The 18,631-nt window shown below is 36.0% G+C and overlaps 2 protein-coding genes across 2 annotated transcripts in view; both read right to left on the minus strand.

Annotated features, from left to right (window-relative positions):
• LOC113113858 (RING finger protein 44) overlaps positions 1 to 18,631 on the minus strand; it is a 1,123,463-nt gene that overhangs the window by 21,538 nt on the left and 1,083,294 nt on the right. The gene's annotated exons all lie outside the window — the stretch shown is intronic.
• On the minus strand, positions 591 to 16,204 carry LOC113113855 (ATP-binding cassette sub-family A member 1-like). Its single transcript, XM_026280371.1, has 12 exons — positions 16,053 to 16,204; positions 14,489 to 14,589; positions 13,376 to 13,469; positions 10,821 to 10,962; positions 10,591 to 10,709; positions 7,166 to 7,287; positions 6,457 to 6,648; positions 4,620 to 4,709; positions 1,808 to 2,048; positions 1,103 to 1,242; positions 914 to 1,030; positions 591 to 814 (listed from the first exon to the last, which is right to left on the minus strand). Exons 2-12 carry the CDS (start codon positions 14,552 to 14,554, stop codon positions 734 to 736), a joined length of 1,404 nt encoding a protein of 467 aa, XP_026136156.1. The 5' UTR covers positions 14,555 to 14,589; positions 16,053 to 16,204; the 3' UTR covers positions 591 to 733.

An 18,631-nucleotide genomic window follows, 5' to 3' on the forward strand; every position in this document is an offset into this window, starting at 1 on the left:
CATTTTCTCCTCTGTGCTCACAGGTTCAATTATCAAGTTTACACACGGTTGAAAAAAACAACACCATTCAGTCACAATGTGGCTTTATCTATCTTTTGATAATGAGTTGTTTTTATTTGACCATATTAGATTATAAGCATGCTCCAGTGGGTGATTTAATCAATAACTTTTATAGCTGACCTAGAATAATCTATGTGATCCGTAATAGCTTGGTCTTGTTTACTGTAAAAGGGAACTTTTGACCCATTAGAAATGACTGCGTTTGTTTGTCTCTCCAGTCATGTTATACATCACTTGAGCCTACATTCATGTTGATTTTCACTTCCTTTTTATCTTTCACATCTCATTTTGTTATATTAACATATGTCATGTTGCTGACTTAGACATATTACTAACTAAAAAAACACACAATTCATTGGAACAGGACGTACAAACACCTCTTGCACGTGCCTTTCTCTCGACAAATGTGCTGGTTGCGACATGCTATGTGACTTATGAATGGTTTTGATGTGTTTTATGTGAAAGTATGTATGTGGGAGAGAGATGGATTATGAGATAGAAAGGACACGTGTAGGAGGAGAAAAGAAAGGAAAAGGTAGCATGAAGAGAGCTGTTCTGACCTCCATGAAACGGGATATGCTCATAATGGCCTGATCCGTCTCATTGAAGACATCCCGCCACGTAAATGCTGTCCCATGGGGACGTGTGTCCTCGGAGTGCTTAGACAAGAAGCTTATAACATCCTCCACACTCCATTGAGTCCCAGCCAACTGGGCACTGAAGAAACTAGCAGTGCATTGTTTCGAAGAAGGATCTGTGTTTAGAAGAACAATGAAATGGAAATTACAATGAGCTTCAACATTGGTAAACTCCAGCCAAATGGAGGCAGTAATCAGAGTTAGGCAGATCATACCCGCATCAGATCCATTTCTTCACTGTTCTCCATGAAGTTCCAAACCTTCGGTCTGGCTTCTTCCCACATTCCTCCTAAATCTCGTAGAACTCCGAGCTCCTGAAATGTCTTGTTGACCTGGAAAGAACAAGATTTTTATCAACAAATCATGGCAAGTACCATGCACATTTTTTTTTCCAGGATGGTTACCTCATGAATGATCTTCTGTGTTGCAGGGCTGTGTGGCGTGTAGAGGATCTTCCCCATCAAGAGAGGTTTCAGTGCTCTCCAGATCATTCGAGAGATAGGACTGGCTTCCATGTTCTTCATCAAGTTGTTACAGTATGGAGCTAGAAGCACAATACATAAGAAGATGCATTTAAGGACAATTTAGCGTTCATTTAATTTGACATTCATTAATGTTGCATGCTCTGCATCATATTGTACCACTATTGTGTAGTACGCTAGTATCATATTTCAAGCAATTCATTATGTTATTTTTGTTTATATATATATATATATATATATATATATGTGTGTGTGTGTGGTGTGTGTGTGTGTGTGTTTGTATAAGAAAGAAACTTAAAAAATAAATGTTTCCTTCATATTTTTACTTTTTATAATTTAAATAAGAAACCAATCCGATGTATAGTTAACATTTGATGCTTAATACTATAGAAAAGCACTAAAAGTTTTTCAGTTTTCATATATATATATATATATATATATATATATATATATATATATATATATATATATATATATATATAAATAAAAAGAAATACAATAAAATAAAAATAAAAGACAAAAAAGGACATAAATCCTAAAAATGAAAACAAAAGCTAATTCTAAATATTATTTAAAAATGTAAATAGTATATAAAAAAAACTAAACACTATTGTAGCTTTGACGTACTGGTGGTGTTGTCATAGACTGAAACTGGTTCGTCATCACTCTCATTGTGGTTGCCGAACAGCGCCTGGAAGTTGCTGTCCTCATACCAGTTGAGGGATTTGATCTTGAGGCCACCGCCTTCCGGGTGTCCACACACGATTCGGGACACAGCCTGGTACATCAGACTCGGCGAGCCGGTGGCGTTTTCTGACAGAAACAGGATCTCGTTTCGCAGGTCACTCCAGCTCCTCATACTGGCCAGCTGAAAGAATGACAGAGGATACAATTATAATCGCCAAGTCAAGACGGAAAGTTTACTTAAGAGGTTTCCGTTAGTTTGTTAAACAGGCGTGTCAGGTTTTATATTAAACTGGTGTATCTTTAAAGAATTTGTTGAATTTGTTTTTCCATGGAACACAAAAGGACATATAATAAAAATGACTAATCACTCTCAGTTTCAAACATCAAAAGTATTATAAAAGTAAAGTTAAAAAACTTGCACACTATATCCAAATCTTTTAAAACCATATAATAGTAACAGTATTTGGAACAGAACAGAGTTCAAGTCATTATTCACTGAAGATCTTTGGTTTGTGACCAAATCATTCAGACTGTTTTGTAACTAAATCAAATAACTCACAAATCCAAAGGATCTTTGGAATATTAGTGCGCAAGTAGTTTGAACTGCTGTCATGATACTTTTATGCTGCTTTTGTGTCCTTTTTGATGCATGAAAGCTCCAGTTTCTATTCATCCTAACTGAAAAGAAGCAAAACAATCGTCTCCTTTTGTGTTTCACTCAAGAAATAAAGTCATACAGTTTTTGAGAGTGAGTAAATAACAGAAGAATGTACATTTTGGGTGAACTATCCCTGTAACATTTCATCAGAGAGAAAATTGTCTGCTATTAGGAGAGATAATGTTAGTGATGGTGTTTGCCTAATCCTCGACAGCTACTGTCATTGTGTAGCTCATGTTTAGAGGTTTTACACAACAATCCTGAATCCAGAAAGTCAATGCCCCAAGGGCCTGACAAAACCCAACACAACTCACTTTAGACAAACAAACCCTCCCATGAAAAGCTGGTTCTGCTTTTTCAACACACAAAGGGTTTTGTCAAACATAAAATAAAAGTCTCTCATAAATGCATTTCTAGGCTGGGAGGTTTGCTTTTCGAGGTTGGCTGACAGGAAAAGAAATGTTATTCTGTGCTGGTCACGACATTTCACATTAAAAAAAAACAAATGCCCTGAGAACACTTTAATTTTTATTATAAATATTAAGAAAAAGTCTGTGTGTCTCCATTTAATCTCCCTGCTGTGTAAGAGAAACAAATATAACACATTATTATTGCTTTTTCTTTCCTACAGGTGTATTTTCACTTCTTCAGTAAACTTGATTTTTTGGAGGTTCTGCTAAGCACACTACTCTTACTTTTCCTGTAGTATACAGTATTTATACCGAGTACATAGTGTGTACAGTTAAACAAAATAGTAGGCAGTATGCAGTAAGCAGTAAGTGTTTCGAACACATCCAAGTAAATTGCTTCTGCCCGTCTTTTGTTTTGAAGCAGGTGTGGTGTACGGCATACAACTCTGCAGGATAAAACCATGTGAGCCTTACGGATCTGACTCAGCAAGCAAACAAATCACGTGCCGCTGATTTTGTGTAAAAGTGCACAGAGAATGAAGGGCGGAGGGTGCAACAGATGTCCTACTGCAAAAACAAAACACTCTCACAGAGGGGGAGAGAGCAAGAAATCAAGGGATAATGGGCCATCTAAACTTCACTAAGCTGTACAGAGAAAAGGTGCATGCAGTTTCTGAGTTCCAGAATAAATAGAATAAACCCATACTATTACTAATATGCTAATTTGGTGCACAAGAAACTTTTTGCTACTTAATATTTTTTGGGAAATCGTGATCCACAACCAAAATGCTGCAATAAGTAAGCTCATTTAGAAAAACCGCATTCAATTGATCAAAAGTGACATCAAAGACATTTATAATCTTACAAAAGATCTATATTTCAAATAAATGCTGTTCTTTTGCAATATCTTTTCATCAAAGAATCTTTGCAACAGTGATTAATAATAGAACATGTTTCTTGAGCAGTAAACCAACATATTAGAATACTTTCTGAAGAATATTGTGACACTGAAGACTAGAGTAATGAAAATGTTTTTTTGCACTTCGTCTAGTCTCTTACCAACACATTGAAAGGTTAATGGAATTCACCATCCGTCTCAAACGTGAAAGTGAGCCAGCGAACTAGACAGTGGGTTGACTTTAATGCTCCATTCATGTAGACTTGAATAGCCAAAGGTTTCCCTCTCAGTTGAGCAGAAAACAGAGAGGCTTTTGTATGGGCAAACAGGTCATGAACGCCCATCTCACTGTGTTAAGCAAACGTCTTTCTTGCGGTTTTTGGATACTGACTGCTGAGTAGATTGTGTTACTCTCTCTCTGGATGCTTGTTCAGCTGTGCTTGGTTGTATATCTGTCCAGCTAGGAGCTGAACCAACTTTCTCTTCCTCCTGCTGTGCACTGCTACAGCTGGCAAACGAGACCCTACCGAACCCATCGACACATACAGGCTCAGTGCGACACCTTTACTGCTGCGTCACTGGCCCTGCAGTTCCGCCATTAAATGTCACTTACACTCTCATGGGATGATTCTAGAGCCTTGCTGTGTGCTGGTTGTCTTAAATATGATAGACAACTACAAGTACTGCAGTTGTTTGAAATTTCACAGGACTGCTCAGGATTGTTCTACATTGTCTGGAGTGATAAACGCATACACTTTGATGATAAGGGAATAATATGAAGTCTACCTCCACAGCCAGTGATCCCAGGCTTTCCAGAAGGTTGTCTGTAGCTTTGGCAACTAGACGGACATCAGTGGCATTAGTCCTTATCTCTGACTGTAAAAAGCAGAGAAAAGATTTCATTAAATACACTGATTAATTTATATATTTATACATATACATATGTACATATACATATATATAATATATATTTACACACACACACACACACACACACACACATAACAAAAAAATAAATAAAGTAGAAGTATAGTGTATATGTTTTATTAATATAATTAACATTTTGTTTTACATTACATTAAATAAAACAAACATATATATGCTATCAAATTATGTTTTATATATATATATATATTTTTTTTATGAAACACTGTTTTAATTTACGTGAAGTTATAGTAGATGACTATAATGAAATGATAATATGCATGAACCTGAATAGGTTATGTCATCTACAGTATTGTGTGTCACTGAGTTTATATGACTGTTAAATCAGATCTAGTTAGTTGCCCTTTAGTTGCCCTCGTGTAATTACTTCTAGCTAATTTGCATGTCTGTAAATGATCAGAGAACCATAAAAGTTACACAAGTCCATATTTATTTCATGTATTCTACATGCCATCAGCCAGCGAAATAAAACTAAGATGACATATTAATCTGGTTTTCCACTGCACTTCACTCCCAAGAATCCTAAAGATGAGTCAAAATCATCTTTCGTTGACCAGTGAGATCTGTGAGTCAAACGGACATCTTCGTATCTCTTTTAAACGCTCATAGGGAGAAGCAGAAGAGAGGAACTGAAGCTGTTGTAACTACCAGCTGTGCCTTCAGGATATATATGAAGGTAGGTGTGTAGGGCAACGTGCAGCGACATGCGTCCTCCCACGCTCGTCATAACCAGCTCATTCGTGCTTTCTTTTTTCCTCTTTCCCTTTAAGCTGGTTGTTGAGTTTTTTGTGTCTCAGCACATTGCATGCCAATGATAAAGTCACCTGGTTTTGTTTTTAACAACTCAGCAACAGCAGCGGAGGACTCTATTGCACTTCTTTAGGTGATAAGATGATGACCTCTGTCACCCTCAAACACAAGGTGGGGGAATTTATTAAGTAACAGTTTAATTAACACCTTTTCCTGACAACAAAGCCACCCCATCTGGACTCGTCTAGAGCTCTAGACTTGCCATTTACGTTTGTCTACAGTAAAACCGCTTGTGTCCTCTGCAACAAAAAACTAATTATGTATAATCTGGACACTCTTATGAAATGAACAAAGTTTAATGAAGATGCTAAATGGTAGAATGTAAAAATCTGAATCGCATGTAGAAAATTAAGTGTCTTTTAGGACCATTAGGATTTTTTGTGCACTGGAAAATTATTTTCTTGACTATTAAACATAAAAGTTTATAATCTTTTATAATTTTTTTTTTTTTTGTGGCTTTTTTAAATTACTCTTTTTTAAATTGCTCTCAATTATGATTCTCATTAAAAATATTTAATATCTTAGTTAAACGTTATTATTTGACCCTTAAAAATGACCATTTAAAATATATAGAAAAATAAATTTATTATTTAAATGCATAATAATAATAATAATAATAATAAATACCCCCCCCCCCAAAAAAAAAGACATTTTATTACTATTATTCATGTTTTAATTATTTATTTATTTTTTTGGGTGGAATTTATGACATTGACATATATATATATATTTCTTTTTACATTATGATAATTTTAATACATGGTAATTTTATTTAATGTTACATATTTTATGGTAATAGCAATTTATTTATTATTAAAAAACATTTATGAAATCTGTTCATTTTGATTCACTGTACGATGTTTCTTACCTTAATAGGTTTGAGGAAATCCAAGTTGGACTTGAAGTGTCCCTCGGCCTGGTCTAGCCAGCTTTTGGGAGCGCTGCAGATGAGCTCCTGGGTGAATCTCGCCACCCTTTCGTCTGGAATGCTCACAAAATCCTCAAGTGTGGTGGTGCTGCACATGTCTCTCAGATGGACGCCAAAACCTTTGATCAGCACCTGAAACATGAGGAGCATCGGTGATAAGCAGTAGGAGTGAGAGCAGACAAAAGGTGTTTATGTGATCTGTGAGGGGTTTTGGAGATAGAAGGGGACAGAGCTTTTCATATGACCCATGAGTTTGTTATCAGGGCAGGGGAATCATAAGGCACTTAGACTAGATGCCTTGAATGAGAGGCTACATTAGGGTAAAACTAGGCTGTCTATGGTCATTTATGAGGACTTTAGATTATGTAATGTCCCGAGGGCATGTCACATGGCTAACAGCTATTGATTTACAAACAATAATCAAGTTGCATGCTGGTTGCCTCTCTTTAACGGATTCCTAGGGTCAATTTAGCAGCATGTGTGGGGTAAACTATCAAAAAGGACCTAAAAACTATGACCATGCCTTCCAAACTGTATGCGGTGTAGTTACAGTAGAGCAAGTGTGAGGTTTGGGTCTTTGGGCATGGAAGAAGTACTTAATTAGTCATGGCCACCATTTATTCTGAAAATAATGCTTTCAAATTCTCACCTTTTCAAGATTTACATCAGCTTCCAGAATATTCTGCACCTGATTATGGGAAAAGGAGGCGTTTTGTTGGAGGAACATGGAAAGGGTTTCATTTTCACCCAGGAAGTCCTTCAGCTTGAAACCTAAGGACAAACATACCACTTTAGTGTGTGCGTGTTAAGCAATGTTTCACAAAACCACCATACAATGGCTGTAGTTATCGGTTTTCAGTAATTTGACCAGACTTTTAATTTCAGAAGACGCCCCCCCCCCCACATTTTAGGATTACTGTTTTTGGAAACACACCCCATTTACTATTAGTTCAGATTTAAATTGCATTCGTACAAAACCTCAAACTTTTAATCAGAGTACATGCTCTCACATGCTGGAATTTAGAGCTGTTCATTCAGGTGAAGAGCCTTTGAGAGTGTTAACTACACACTCGTGTGCTCTCCTTAAATTTCGTTCCCCTTTCAAGGTTCAGGTTCATGTCTGAGCAGGCCGGCAGGTAAGGTTGACCTGGGCGTGGAAAGAAGTGATGACGGATTCATCGCGTGATTCCACAAACAACGTACAGGGAGTCTAGTTTCCCAAATGTTCTGGAGTTTAAAACAGAGGCTGCAGTAGCCCACACAAATCCAGGAAAAATTGTACAGACTTGTGTGAGAAATCCTTCCTTAAATCTGTTGCATCACACTATCATTCAAACGTTTGATGCTAATAATGCAAATCCTTAACCATATGAATCTTAAAACGTGAAGTCGCTTTTTTACATTATCTGTTGAATATGACAACTCACAGTTGAAACAAAAATCCTAAAATGCAAAGATGGATCTGTTGAAAGTCAAAGATTGGTCAGACTAAACGTTTTTCAGATCCCTTTTTTTTATGGAAGTGTGTGTAAAAACTGGGATCAAGTCTGTAAATTTGAGGACGTCTCTCATGTTGCTTGATAGAAGAAACCCCATCTCCAATCCATACGTCTAAAGTTATACCTGATGTGAATGGAAAAGTGTAGCCATTCACACCTAGCTGACAACTACCCATGATAACCCTCACCCGGAGCAGCCCAACTGTCTCCATGTCTTCCATCTGTGCTGTTCAGGGAAACAAAGGCTGGAAGTGTGTTTGTTGCTAGGGAGGGCCGGAGCCCCAGGAGGTGGCAGATTCCTGAACTATTCAATCGCTTCCCCACAAATTATTCTTTTGAAAAGAGGGTAAAGGGAGAGAAATAGGGGAGTAAACTAGGGTCTGAAAAGACATGTGCAGGGACATCTGTAAAGTCATGGCCAATTACATCTGTTAGGCATTTTTAGGTAGTACAGGTATATGCAAGCATAAAATGAGAGGGTCTAAAGAGTCTAAATGAGCCGTGGTGAAAAAAACAAACATAATCCAGTTCTCAGACAGTTTAAACTGTTGTCTTGAAATTCACTCCGACATTCAAAAGTTTGGGGTTGGTAAGATTGTTATTTTTTATTTTTTAAATGTATTTGAAAGTTTCTTATGCTCACAGGAATGTATTTATTTTATAAAATAAGTAAAAACACAAAAATTGTGAAACAGTATTATTATTTAAAATGGCTTTTTATTTTTATTTATTTTTTAAATGTAATTTATTCCTGTGAAGACAAATAGCGCTGAATGTTCAGCATCATTACTCCAGTCTGCAATGTGACACGCTCCTTCAGAAATCATTCTGATACGCTGATTTCATCAAGAAATCTTATTATCATCAGTGTTTAAAACAGTTGTTCTGGAAACTGATTCTTCAATGAATAGAAAGTTCAAAAGTCAAAAGAACAGCATTTATTTCGAACGGAAATCTCTTGTAACGTTATAAGTGTATTTACTGTCACTTTAGACCACTTTAAAGCATCCTTGCTGAATAAAAGTATTAATTTCTTGTAAACAAAATCATCTTACTGACCCCAAACTTTTGAACAGTAGTGTACCTTTATGTTTCTGTTTTCCAGAAACTGCACAAACCATCTAAGTCGTAGTGATCAGGACAGCTATGTCAATTTTGCTCAACTCAACCCTCAATAACCAAACAGAACCATTACAATTTTCTTTGTCCATTACAACAATTAGCATCATATTCTGGGCATGATGTTTTTCATAAACGTTGTAATTTATTATTAGGCTAATGTAAAGCAGCTATTTAAAGCTCTTTGTGAATTCAGCCTAACAGCTAATCATAGCAAAAGATCTAGGTGCGAATGGGTTCAAGCGATAAATATAACCTAAACCCAGAGAACTCAACCCTTTTATGTCTGTTGCCATTAGTTGTAATCAAAAGAGGAGAATAAAGACAAAAATGTATGAGATCTCAGCATGCGGATGCCACGACGAGCCCCACAGTGACTGGAAGGCGAGTTCAAAGCATTCCTATTGTTATACACGACAATGATGAAGCTTTAATTGAACAGGTGGACTGCCATGGCTCTTTTTCCTTGAGAATTTTCTGAACTCTATTCTGAAGGTGTATTACGGTTAACTGTGAATTTAGGTAAGTTTTGGACCATTTGATCCTGTTTTTGTCTGTCATCTTTGAAAACAATGAAGTAATCTCCCCATTTCACTCTGTCAGAGATCTAAAAATGTCATCATACTTCACTTTTTGGTAAAAACATTCTGTATATTTATACCACAGACATTCTGTGATGTTGTCTGTGCAACCTTTTCTCCATTAGGCAGAGAAATGCAATTAAAGCTCACTTAGCGTGAGAAGAGAAGTCTGTGAACGGGAAGAGACAATTCATGCTGTATACCCAGCACACACTAAGTGAATAGGGCAGGTAATGCTAAAGGAATGGATTCTGGGATGTTTGTGCATATTTACACCCACACAAGTCCTGAGAGTTACTTGTCATGGCTTGTATAAAAAGGCTTGATCCTTCATTCATCCACCCACTTCCTCCTCTCCCAGTGGAAAAATTGCACTGTCCCAACAAATCCTCAAAGACTGATGGGCATTAACCTTTCGTTATATACTTACAAGGATTAACTGATAATTAGAATAAGTCACTTTATGCTAGGAGATGTGTTCGCTATGGAACAGTACAATTGCTGAAAAGGGCAAAAAAACATAACATAGTTCAGCCAAAAATGACATGACATTTATGCCCTTTGTAACTGCAAACCCAACCAACTCTGGTGGAACATGAAAAGGTACAAGCTAAAATATACGTTTTCAAGTCATTTATAAAAAATTAAATAAAAAAAGGGCTCAAAGCATATTCAAACTTGATGAAAATATAAGTTATAATAGGATTTTAGAAGACTTGGAATACAGCACACAAGTCATGTGGATTATTAATGATGTGTTTTGTCCTTTTTAGAGCTTTTTGTCACTTTATGCCTTCACTTTATGGAGAAGAGCAGCATTTGATGTTTGGAAACACATGAAGAACTGTTTTCATTCCAGGCAATTCTGTACTCACCAGCTGTGTTGTTTTGCATGACTTTAACTGCTCTGATAAGCTCCTTGAATCCGTCTAAGCTCTTGTCATTTTGACTATACAGTAAGATCTTCTTGGCATCAGAAAACAGGCGTGAGATTCTGAAAAAGAAATTGGAATTACAACCAAACTGCATGCATGGTCTTGTATTACACATAATTGGCCACATTATAGTGCCATTTTGAAACCTTCAGCTGTAGGCAACAACTTACATGGAATCGTTGAAATTTCCAACGACTCCTGGAGACTCCCCGGGGGTTGGGTGTCGGAAGCAGGGATTGTTGGCATTGCAGACGATGCCCTGGATCCAGGGCAGGGTGCCTGCTGAGGGCATGGCTTTGTTGGGAAAGTGACCTGCAACAAATAAAGGGAGACTAAATGAAATACCTCACTGAAGAGGAATGAAAAGAGAGTTTCCACATTAAGGCTTTCTTTGAGAGCAGAAAAAGAGAAAGTCTACACGATAAAACCAGCATAATCGAGACACTGGCATAGAGCAATGATATCTGAAAAAGTTTTAAAAAGCATTATTTCTCCCAGTAGAACCATAATCTATCTTGCCCCCCCCCCACCCCCAGATAATGCATCTTTGACTTCAAAAGTACGTTTACTTAATATATGACACGTGATCCTGATAAAGGGAGTTCTAGATAGTGCAGATACATTATCAGATTGACATCTAACTGCATGGGCACGATGTTCCGGATGAGATTTTCGTTATTTCTACATCCCAATGCTGTGGCCCATCCCCATATACAGTACAAATGATTGACGTGTACCCTTAGACTGCCTTATCTTCCCAAAGACCTAAAAAACATCAGCAAACATCTGACTGTCCATCCCTCGAGGATGCGTACCTTATGAGGGGACCTTATCAAGTGATTACCTAAGTGGTATATGCAACCTATGCCTCCCCAAAGACTCACTGTTATTTCTATAATGAGTCAAATATTCAGGTCTGCTATCAGTCAACCTTAAGACTGCCAGCTGCTCCACTGCTGAGCACAGCAAAGATAAGATAATGCTTCAAATGTGATGTAATCAATTCAGGGACTATTTGTTCAATTCCTCATATATTTATTTAATTTCAAATAATTTATAAGAGGATATCCATCAAAATATCTATCAAGAACATAACTGGGTCATAATATCAAAAGAAAGAAAATCATATAATGAAAATGTTTTTAATGTACGGTAATCAAACACGAGTTCACGTTACAGTAATGTAAAAACATTACATTGTCATAAATTTAATGAAAAAACGATTACATTTTTTTTTTCAATTTTAATAAGTAAAAAATGTCTGTATCATGGTAATGTTTGTACTGCTCCTTTTAGTTTATGTTGAATTTAATTTAAAAAGTCATGACAGTATTTTACAAGAAAAGCGCATTATTGTAAAATACTGTAATGCAAGATTTATTTTAATTAAATCATCATAAAAATATTTTTTCAAAAATAAAATACAAAACAAACTTCAATATTTCGTTTCATGTAATAATTTCCTTATGATGCAAAAAACCAGCACTTTTAAGTTCCCTGTTAACACGACATTATATGGAAGAAAACATTTCACCTAAAAAAAACTATAAATATATATCTTTTTTTTTATTCATCTACTTAATCATTAATCTTGTGTTTACAGCAGTAATACATTTTAAAAAATATCACACAACAAAAAAATCTACTATTTTGTGGAATATAATAATTCCCGTTAATTCCACATAATCCTGTATTTACAGCCTTAGGCAACTTAATATTGCTGGTTTTGAAGACTTAAAATATATTATTACCTACATGATAGACATTGTCTTTCTGTCCATTTAATCACTTCACAAAGAGAAGTTGCAACATGCAAGTACTCGCATATGACAAATCTATTTGTCCATCAGCACACTCCAGACTCTGGGAGAAGTGAAATTATACACAGGACCTTCTATTTCCTCTATAAACCAAAGTGGTAGCACACAGACACATTTGTACGTCAACAGGATCTTGTGACAAAGGTTCACCGTTCCATAAAGAAGAACAGAAAGTTCACAATCTCACAAAATCGGATCTGTTTTGTAGTATGTCTTTTCAAATGAACACTAGTCAAGACTTGTGTTTTGAATTCCTGGCTAGTTTACAGCTCGGCATGAGTAGCATTACTCAGGACATGGTGACATAAAATGTATCTATTAGAAAGCCAATCAAGCACAATAAAAACTATAAAAACAAGAAATAATGATAAACTGATAAACGCATTTATAAGCTGAATCAGATAAACATGAATCAGATGACTAGCTAATATTAAAATATAGACCATTTTGTGTTTTTTTGTGCTCAGAAATGGTGGTCACTTTGTCTATATGGCACTATTTAAACCCTGACATGCTCCTGATAGCATCATCTTTATACACATCCAGTGTGACTAAGAGAACACCAATTACTCCAGTTATCATTATGAACTCATAGACACCCTGCCAGTTTGACACATCTGATAATGATAGATCATAAAACGCCATGGAACGAAACGAAACGTGCGTTTTTGCACAATGCGCACCATGTCTTTAGGTTTTGCAACGTAATTAATATGCACAAGTTACATTCCAAAAGTTATTTTGCATGCAACACGTGGCAGCCATTTAGTTTTTCAATGCCATGTCAGGAAATTAATGCTACCAAACAGGATAAATGATGCATTGTGTAGACACATCACAACACCGCTACTTCTAAAATGTGATTTCTCTCTTTTAACAGGTACAAAACCGAGGGGTATACTTACATTCGTGTTGCTCATAAGGCGGGTAGTTCAACCTCACAGCAATCAGGATGAAGAAAATAAAGAGAGGCCACACAATCTCCGTCAGCAGTTGGAGCTGAACAAGTTAAACACAAGAGGACAAAAACAGTCAGCGTTTTCTGCAAAGTGCAGACACTAGAGACCATCTTTGGCCCCAGTGAAACATGACTAATAGAGTTATCAGGAAAAAGCTAATGTCTAAGGTAAGGGCTTCTGGTGTGTAATGTCATCAAGGGCAGGTTTTTATTAACAACATTTATTATTAATATATGACAGGGGATCGATCAGACATAACAGATATAGAACAACCTCAGAGAGGAACATCCACTGGGAACATGGCATGTCTACACAGATCCAACGGGGAATGAAGCCCACCTGACCACTAAATCTATAGTCATTCTTTAGCACTTTTATGGGTAATGCTTATTTACTTTAATGCATTACAAATGTAAATGCATCAGTATTGTACTGTTTCAAGCCATTTAACAATATAAAATTAAATCATGCGCACCATGTCTTTAGGTTTTGCAACGTAATTAATATGCAATGTTTTGAATTGTTTGTATTATGGAACAAGACATTTGGGAAGAACCTTGTAAATATATACACGTTACAGTACCACGCTATACATCAAATTACCATAGTATGGTACAACCACAGTGCTTTTTTAATGGTTTAAAGAGTAATATACCCTATTTTGAGGTAATGAAGATTTGAATTCTATGTCTGTCTGTATTTGCATCACTTTTACCTCTAGAAGAGCAACATAAATACTGTTTGCGTAAGCAGTGAACTGAGAATCATAGTATAAAAGCATTCTGTATTGAAATTATGTAAAAATGTCTTACTTAATATGTGGATTGTTATAGACTGTAAACAGCTCAAGATTCTATAATTATATTATAAGGAATGAAGAGCTGTCATAACGATAACAAATTTTACATAATGTGTAACATGTTGGGAAAAAATTATATTTGTATTTAATTAATGTTATTCTTTTTTATGATGGCATATTAAAAACAATTTAAAAAATCTGAAGAAAAAAAATAGATCATATATATGTATATATTTATATACTGAATCTGTGGTGCTTACCGTTTGTCTCCTTCTGTAGGTGAAGTTCTTCCACAACAGCAGACCCAGCTGAGTGGAGATAGACATCTTCACTCGGGTCCCTCTTCACTCTCAGCTCTCAACTGCAATGACACAACGGAGATGTACGGAGCGAAAAAAACCAACAGAGCAGCTCAAAAGTCCAGAACAAAGTGCAGCCCTCCTATCTGACTCTCTGCTGCTCGCTCACGTCTTCCCTTTTCATCTCTCCTCTCCTGCCCCATTTTAGGAAAGGCCAATCCCCAGAATTCCTGAAAGTGATGGACTTTATAGTGTCAGAGAATAATCAAGCAAGTTATTTCACAGGCCATTAGGGTCTCTGGGGTAGGTAGCTTCCCTCTTAATGGTGACGTTTGATCAAAGAGCTTCATTTAAAATGCACAGATTTGCTGGAAGTCAGGGAGAGAATCATAGTGCCCTTGCTCTATGCTAACAAAGCTATTCAAATGCGAAAAGGGTCCAGGCATTCTTGATTGATCTTCATCTAACGCATACATTGTTCTCACTGTCTGATCCTTTCAGTGATTTAATCAGGTAAACTAAAACGGAAATGATCAGGTTTGTGATGAGCTTGGATGGAAACATAACCTATGCCTGTAAAGCCTGACATAAGAATTAATAGGATTTTTTTGTTGTTGTTTATTGAACCTTTAGACAAAATATTACAAAAAGTAAAGTAAAATCAGGAAAATGTTATATACATTCGTCTGGTCATCAACTATTCCAGGTGTTCCCCATTATGTTTGGCTGAAATGCTTGAGGCTGCATTTCATTCTGAGAATTCAGACAGCTTTTCTTTCCCGACAACTTGCACATTATGTCTTCCACTATTACAGATGCAGGTGGTAAAAGCTTTCATATAGATAAGTGTAGTGGTAGTGTTTAAAACGTGAAAAATGAAAAAGAAAACATGTCTACTGTAGACTGTTTTCTTTTTCATTTTTCACGTTTTAAACACTACCACTCATTTAGCTTGGTACAGTAGTTATTTTATGTCTAAAAAAAAAAAAAAATCAACCAAAAGTGGGAAAACATCTAATTTTTTTCTTTTACTCCAGGTTGTGGATTTGTCATCACTTTGATTTTCCTTGTTACTTTAAGGAATGTAAACTTAGGGCTACCTTTGTCTGTCTTGTTCATTGTTCTGTTGCCTATCTCTTACAGCACTTTTCGTCTTTTTTATCTGCTGATCAAGAACCACACGTTGCCACCTTTTGATATTCTAGTGTTATTTTTACTTTAAAAAAAAAAAAACGTCAGGTTTTGTTTCAACAGCTGTTCTTAAGTTAAATAAAAACTACGTGTCGCACAATTTTATGTTAAGTGTTACGTCAAAGAAAAAAACAGCAACTAAATTAACTTTCATTCAACGAATTCCTTTGACAACGTCTACTCTCTCGTCATAAACACAAAAATATTGTCATGGTATTTGTATTGTTTTCCATAATACGCTACCTGAAACATTTGCGTTTGCCGTTCATTTTCTCCAAAACATTAAAAACATACATAACGATGTCAAAGAAGACGAAGCATAAGTATATCTTACCAGACAGCGGATGGACATTCACTGTAATCCAAATAAATCGGATGTATAGTCGTCCTTGTGGACTGACGCCGGTGTTGGTCGGTGGTTCTCGTGTGGAGGAGCATCTGAAGGTTTTGAAGTGGTTTTATAGCGCATCCGCTCTGGGCGCCGGGGTTACTGTCGGTCATCCAGTGAGCTGCTCATTTAACTGCGTCTGGATCAACACGTGGAGCCCAAAACAGCTCTTAAACGGCATAACTACAAACATCTGCTGACAAACGAGTACCATGAAAACAACACTACTGGTGCTTGGGAAAATATGACTTTTTTTTTTTTTGCTTTTTAATGGCCATAAATGAAAGAATCTTATTATAAAAGAGTTATTAAATACATTTTGATGAAAAAGTATTTTTATGCAGTCTGGGGTCTTAAAAGCAAGCAATCTGGCATATTACAACACTTGGCACAATCCCTTTCCCTTTTCACAACATTGGGATCTATTTCTTTGTATACAGTTGATGAGATGAAATACTCAACCGTAATTAAATTCTTTGAATGCAAAAAGGACAGCAGTTTGCTAAGAAAATATTAAATACAGCCTACACACACACACACACACACACACACACACACAGACACACACACACACACACACACACACATATATACACACACATATATATATATATATATATATATATATATATATATATATATATATATATATATATATATATATATATATATATATATATATATATATATAAACATAAGAACTGAGACATTGCCTTAGAATGTTATCAAATGTTATTATTTAACATTTAGCCTCTAATAGCCAGTGAAATTTCACAGTGGTTGAAGAATGGTAAATAAGGTTTATATTACCATTTAGTTTGGATTTATCCAAGTTTAATCATCTGCATTGATGGGAAATGATCCATGAATGTGAAGATGAAGTGCTAAGTGAAAGACCATTTATGGGAACTGTGTCAAAGGTCATCTTCAGCTCGACAGACTCAATGTCCCGTCATTAGGAACTGTATTTGGTGTATCTGCAAGATGGCTTGTAATGGCCAGGTAGGCTGTATTGTTTTTGATGTTTTTTCTCGGTGAATGTAGGCAGAGACTTCGAACTGGTCCAGAATAAGATGTTTCAAGCTATGCACTGCCACTTATTATTATTGTGTTCTTAATCCTTTGATCCTGATCAGGGAACTATTTTCCATAAACCATCTGAGTAAACACAGGTACAAACTGAATTACAATCGTGTGACATGGCAAATGCCAACATTTACTTTCTCTGTGTGTGTTGTTTGTCAGTGATGTTGCAATATAGATGTAACTGGCATAGTGAAATTCTGTAAAATCCTGGACCTAGAGTCAAACCAAATCCGGTATTCAGGCATTGTGAGAAACGCAAACAGTGAGTCATCTTAATTTTCAGAAATGCTGCAGAGCTCAGTATCTAAATTTACCCTGTTTAATGTTCTAGTGCTATCTTCATTTATAGGGGCAGTAACGGTATTTCATAATACTAACTGAACAAAACAGACAATTTAATTCCCATACAATTTATACATGACAATCCTAAAATGATTTCTTAGTACGCAGTGCGATCAAGAAGACAATAGGAAGGTTTGAAAACAGCTCCAGTCAAACAGCCAGTGACCTTAAGTAACCTGACTATGATCTAACTTTCTGGAGGAAGGGTCAGCTGATATTACCACTTCATGTAGTGCTTTTATCTGTTGGCACATACAGTCCACTGCTGTCAGTTACTCTGCTAACAGGAATCATCATGAAATATTTCTGACATTTTTAGTGGAGGAGGGTGATGAAATAATGGAAAACATCTGTATAAAACCCTGGGAACACATGCTCTACACTTGCTACCATAAAAAAAACGATTAGAAAGTGTTGCCAATGTCATAATTCGCCAGATGAAGCCAGTTAAGTTTCATTTCTGAAACACTGGCTACAATAACAAGTTTAGATGCTACTGTAAAAATATATATTTTTTTCCTGTTGTATGTCTTCTTTGGATAACTATGCATTTTAGGCTTGCCTCTGCTACTTTTTTCTGCTGTTTATTCTGTAAAAAAATGTATATATATATATATATATATATATATATTTCACATTTAATTCAGTGTGTTACTTGCCGTACCATTGCGACATGCAGGAAGGTTGTATCTACAAAGAATGGTCAAAGCAATGCAAATTCACATATATATAATGTGCAATTAGTCCTTATAGAGCATGTCAATAGAAAAATAAAACCAAAACCCTGACATTTTAGGCAATTTTGAAATCCTTTTTCCTGTCCAGGAAAAGTAAAATGTATGGTCACCCTAAAAAACAAATTAATATATTATTTTGTTATTTAGTTTAATTAATAATCATACAAATTGCTTAAACTGTGATGCTTAAATCTGAGGATATGTAACGTTTCCTATAAGTTTGGTTTCTTAGTGAAGTGGGTCATTCCTCTACTCTGAGGTCAGTGTGTCCTGCGGAGAAAATACCTGCAAGGTTTCTGCAAGGTTTTATGTCCATAAAATATAAGCAGCTGACACTTTCTTTGAAAGGGTAGCATGGAA

This window comes from Carassius auratus, chromosome 14, assembly GCF_003368295.1.
Source record: "Carassius auratus strain Wakin chromosome 14, ASM336829v1, whole genome shotgun sequence".
Taxonomy (NCBI): domain Eukaryota; kingdom Metazoa; phylum Chordata; class Actinopteri; order Cypriniformes; family Cyprinidae; genus Carassius; species Carassius auratus.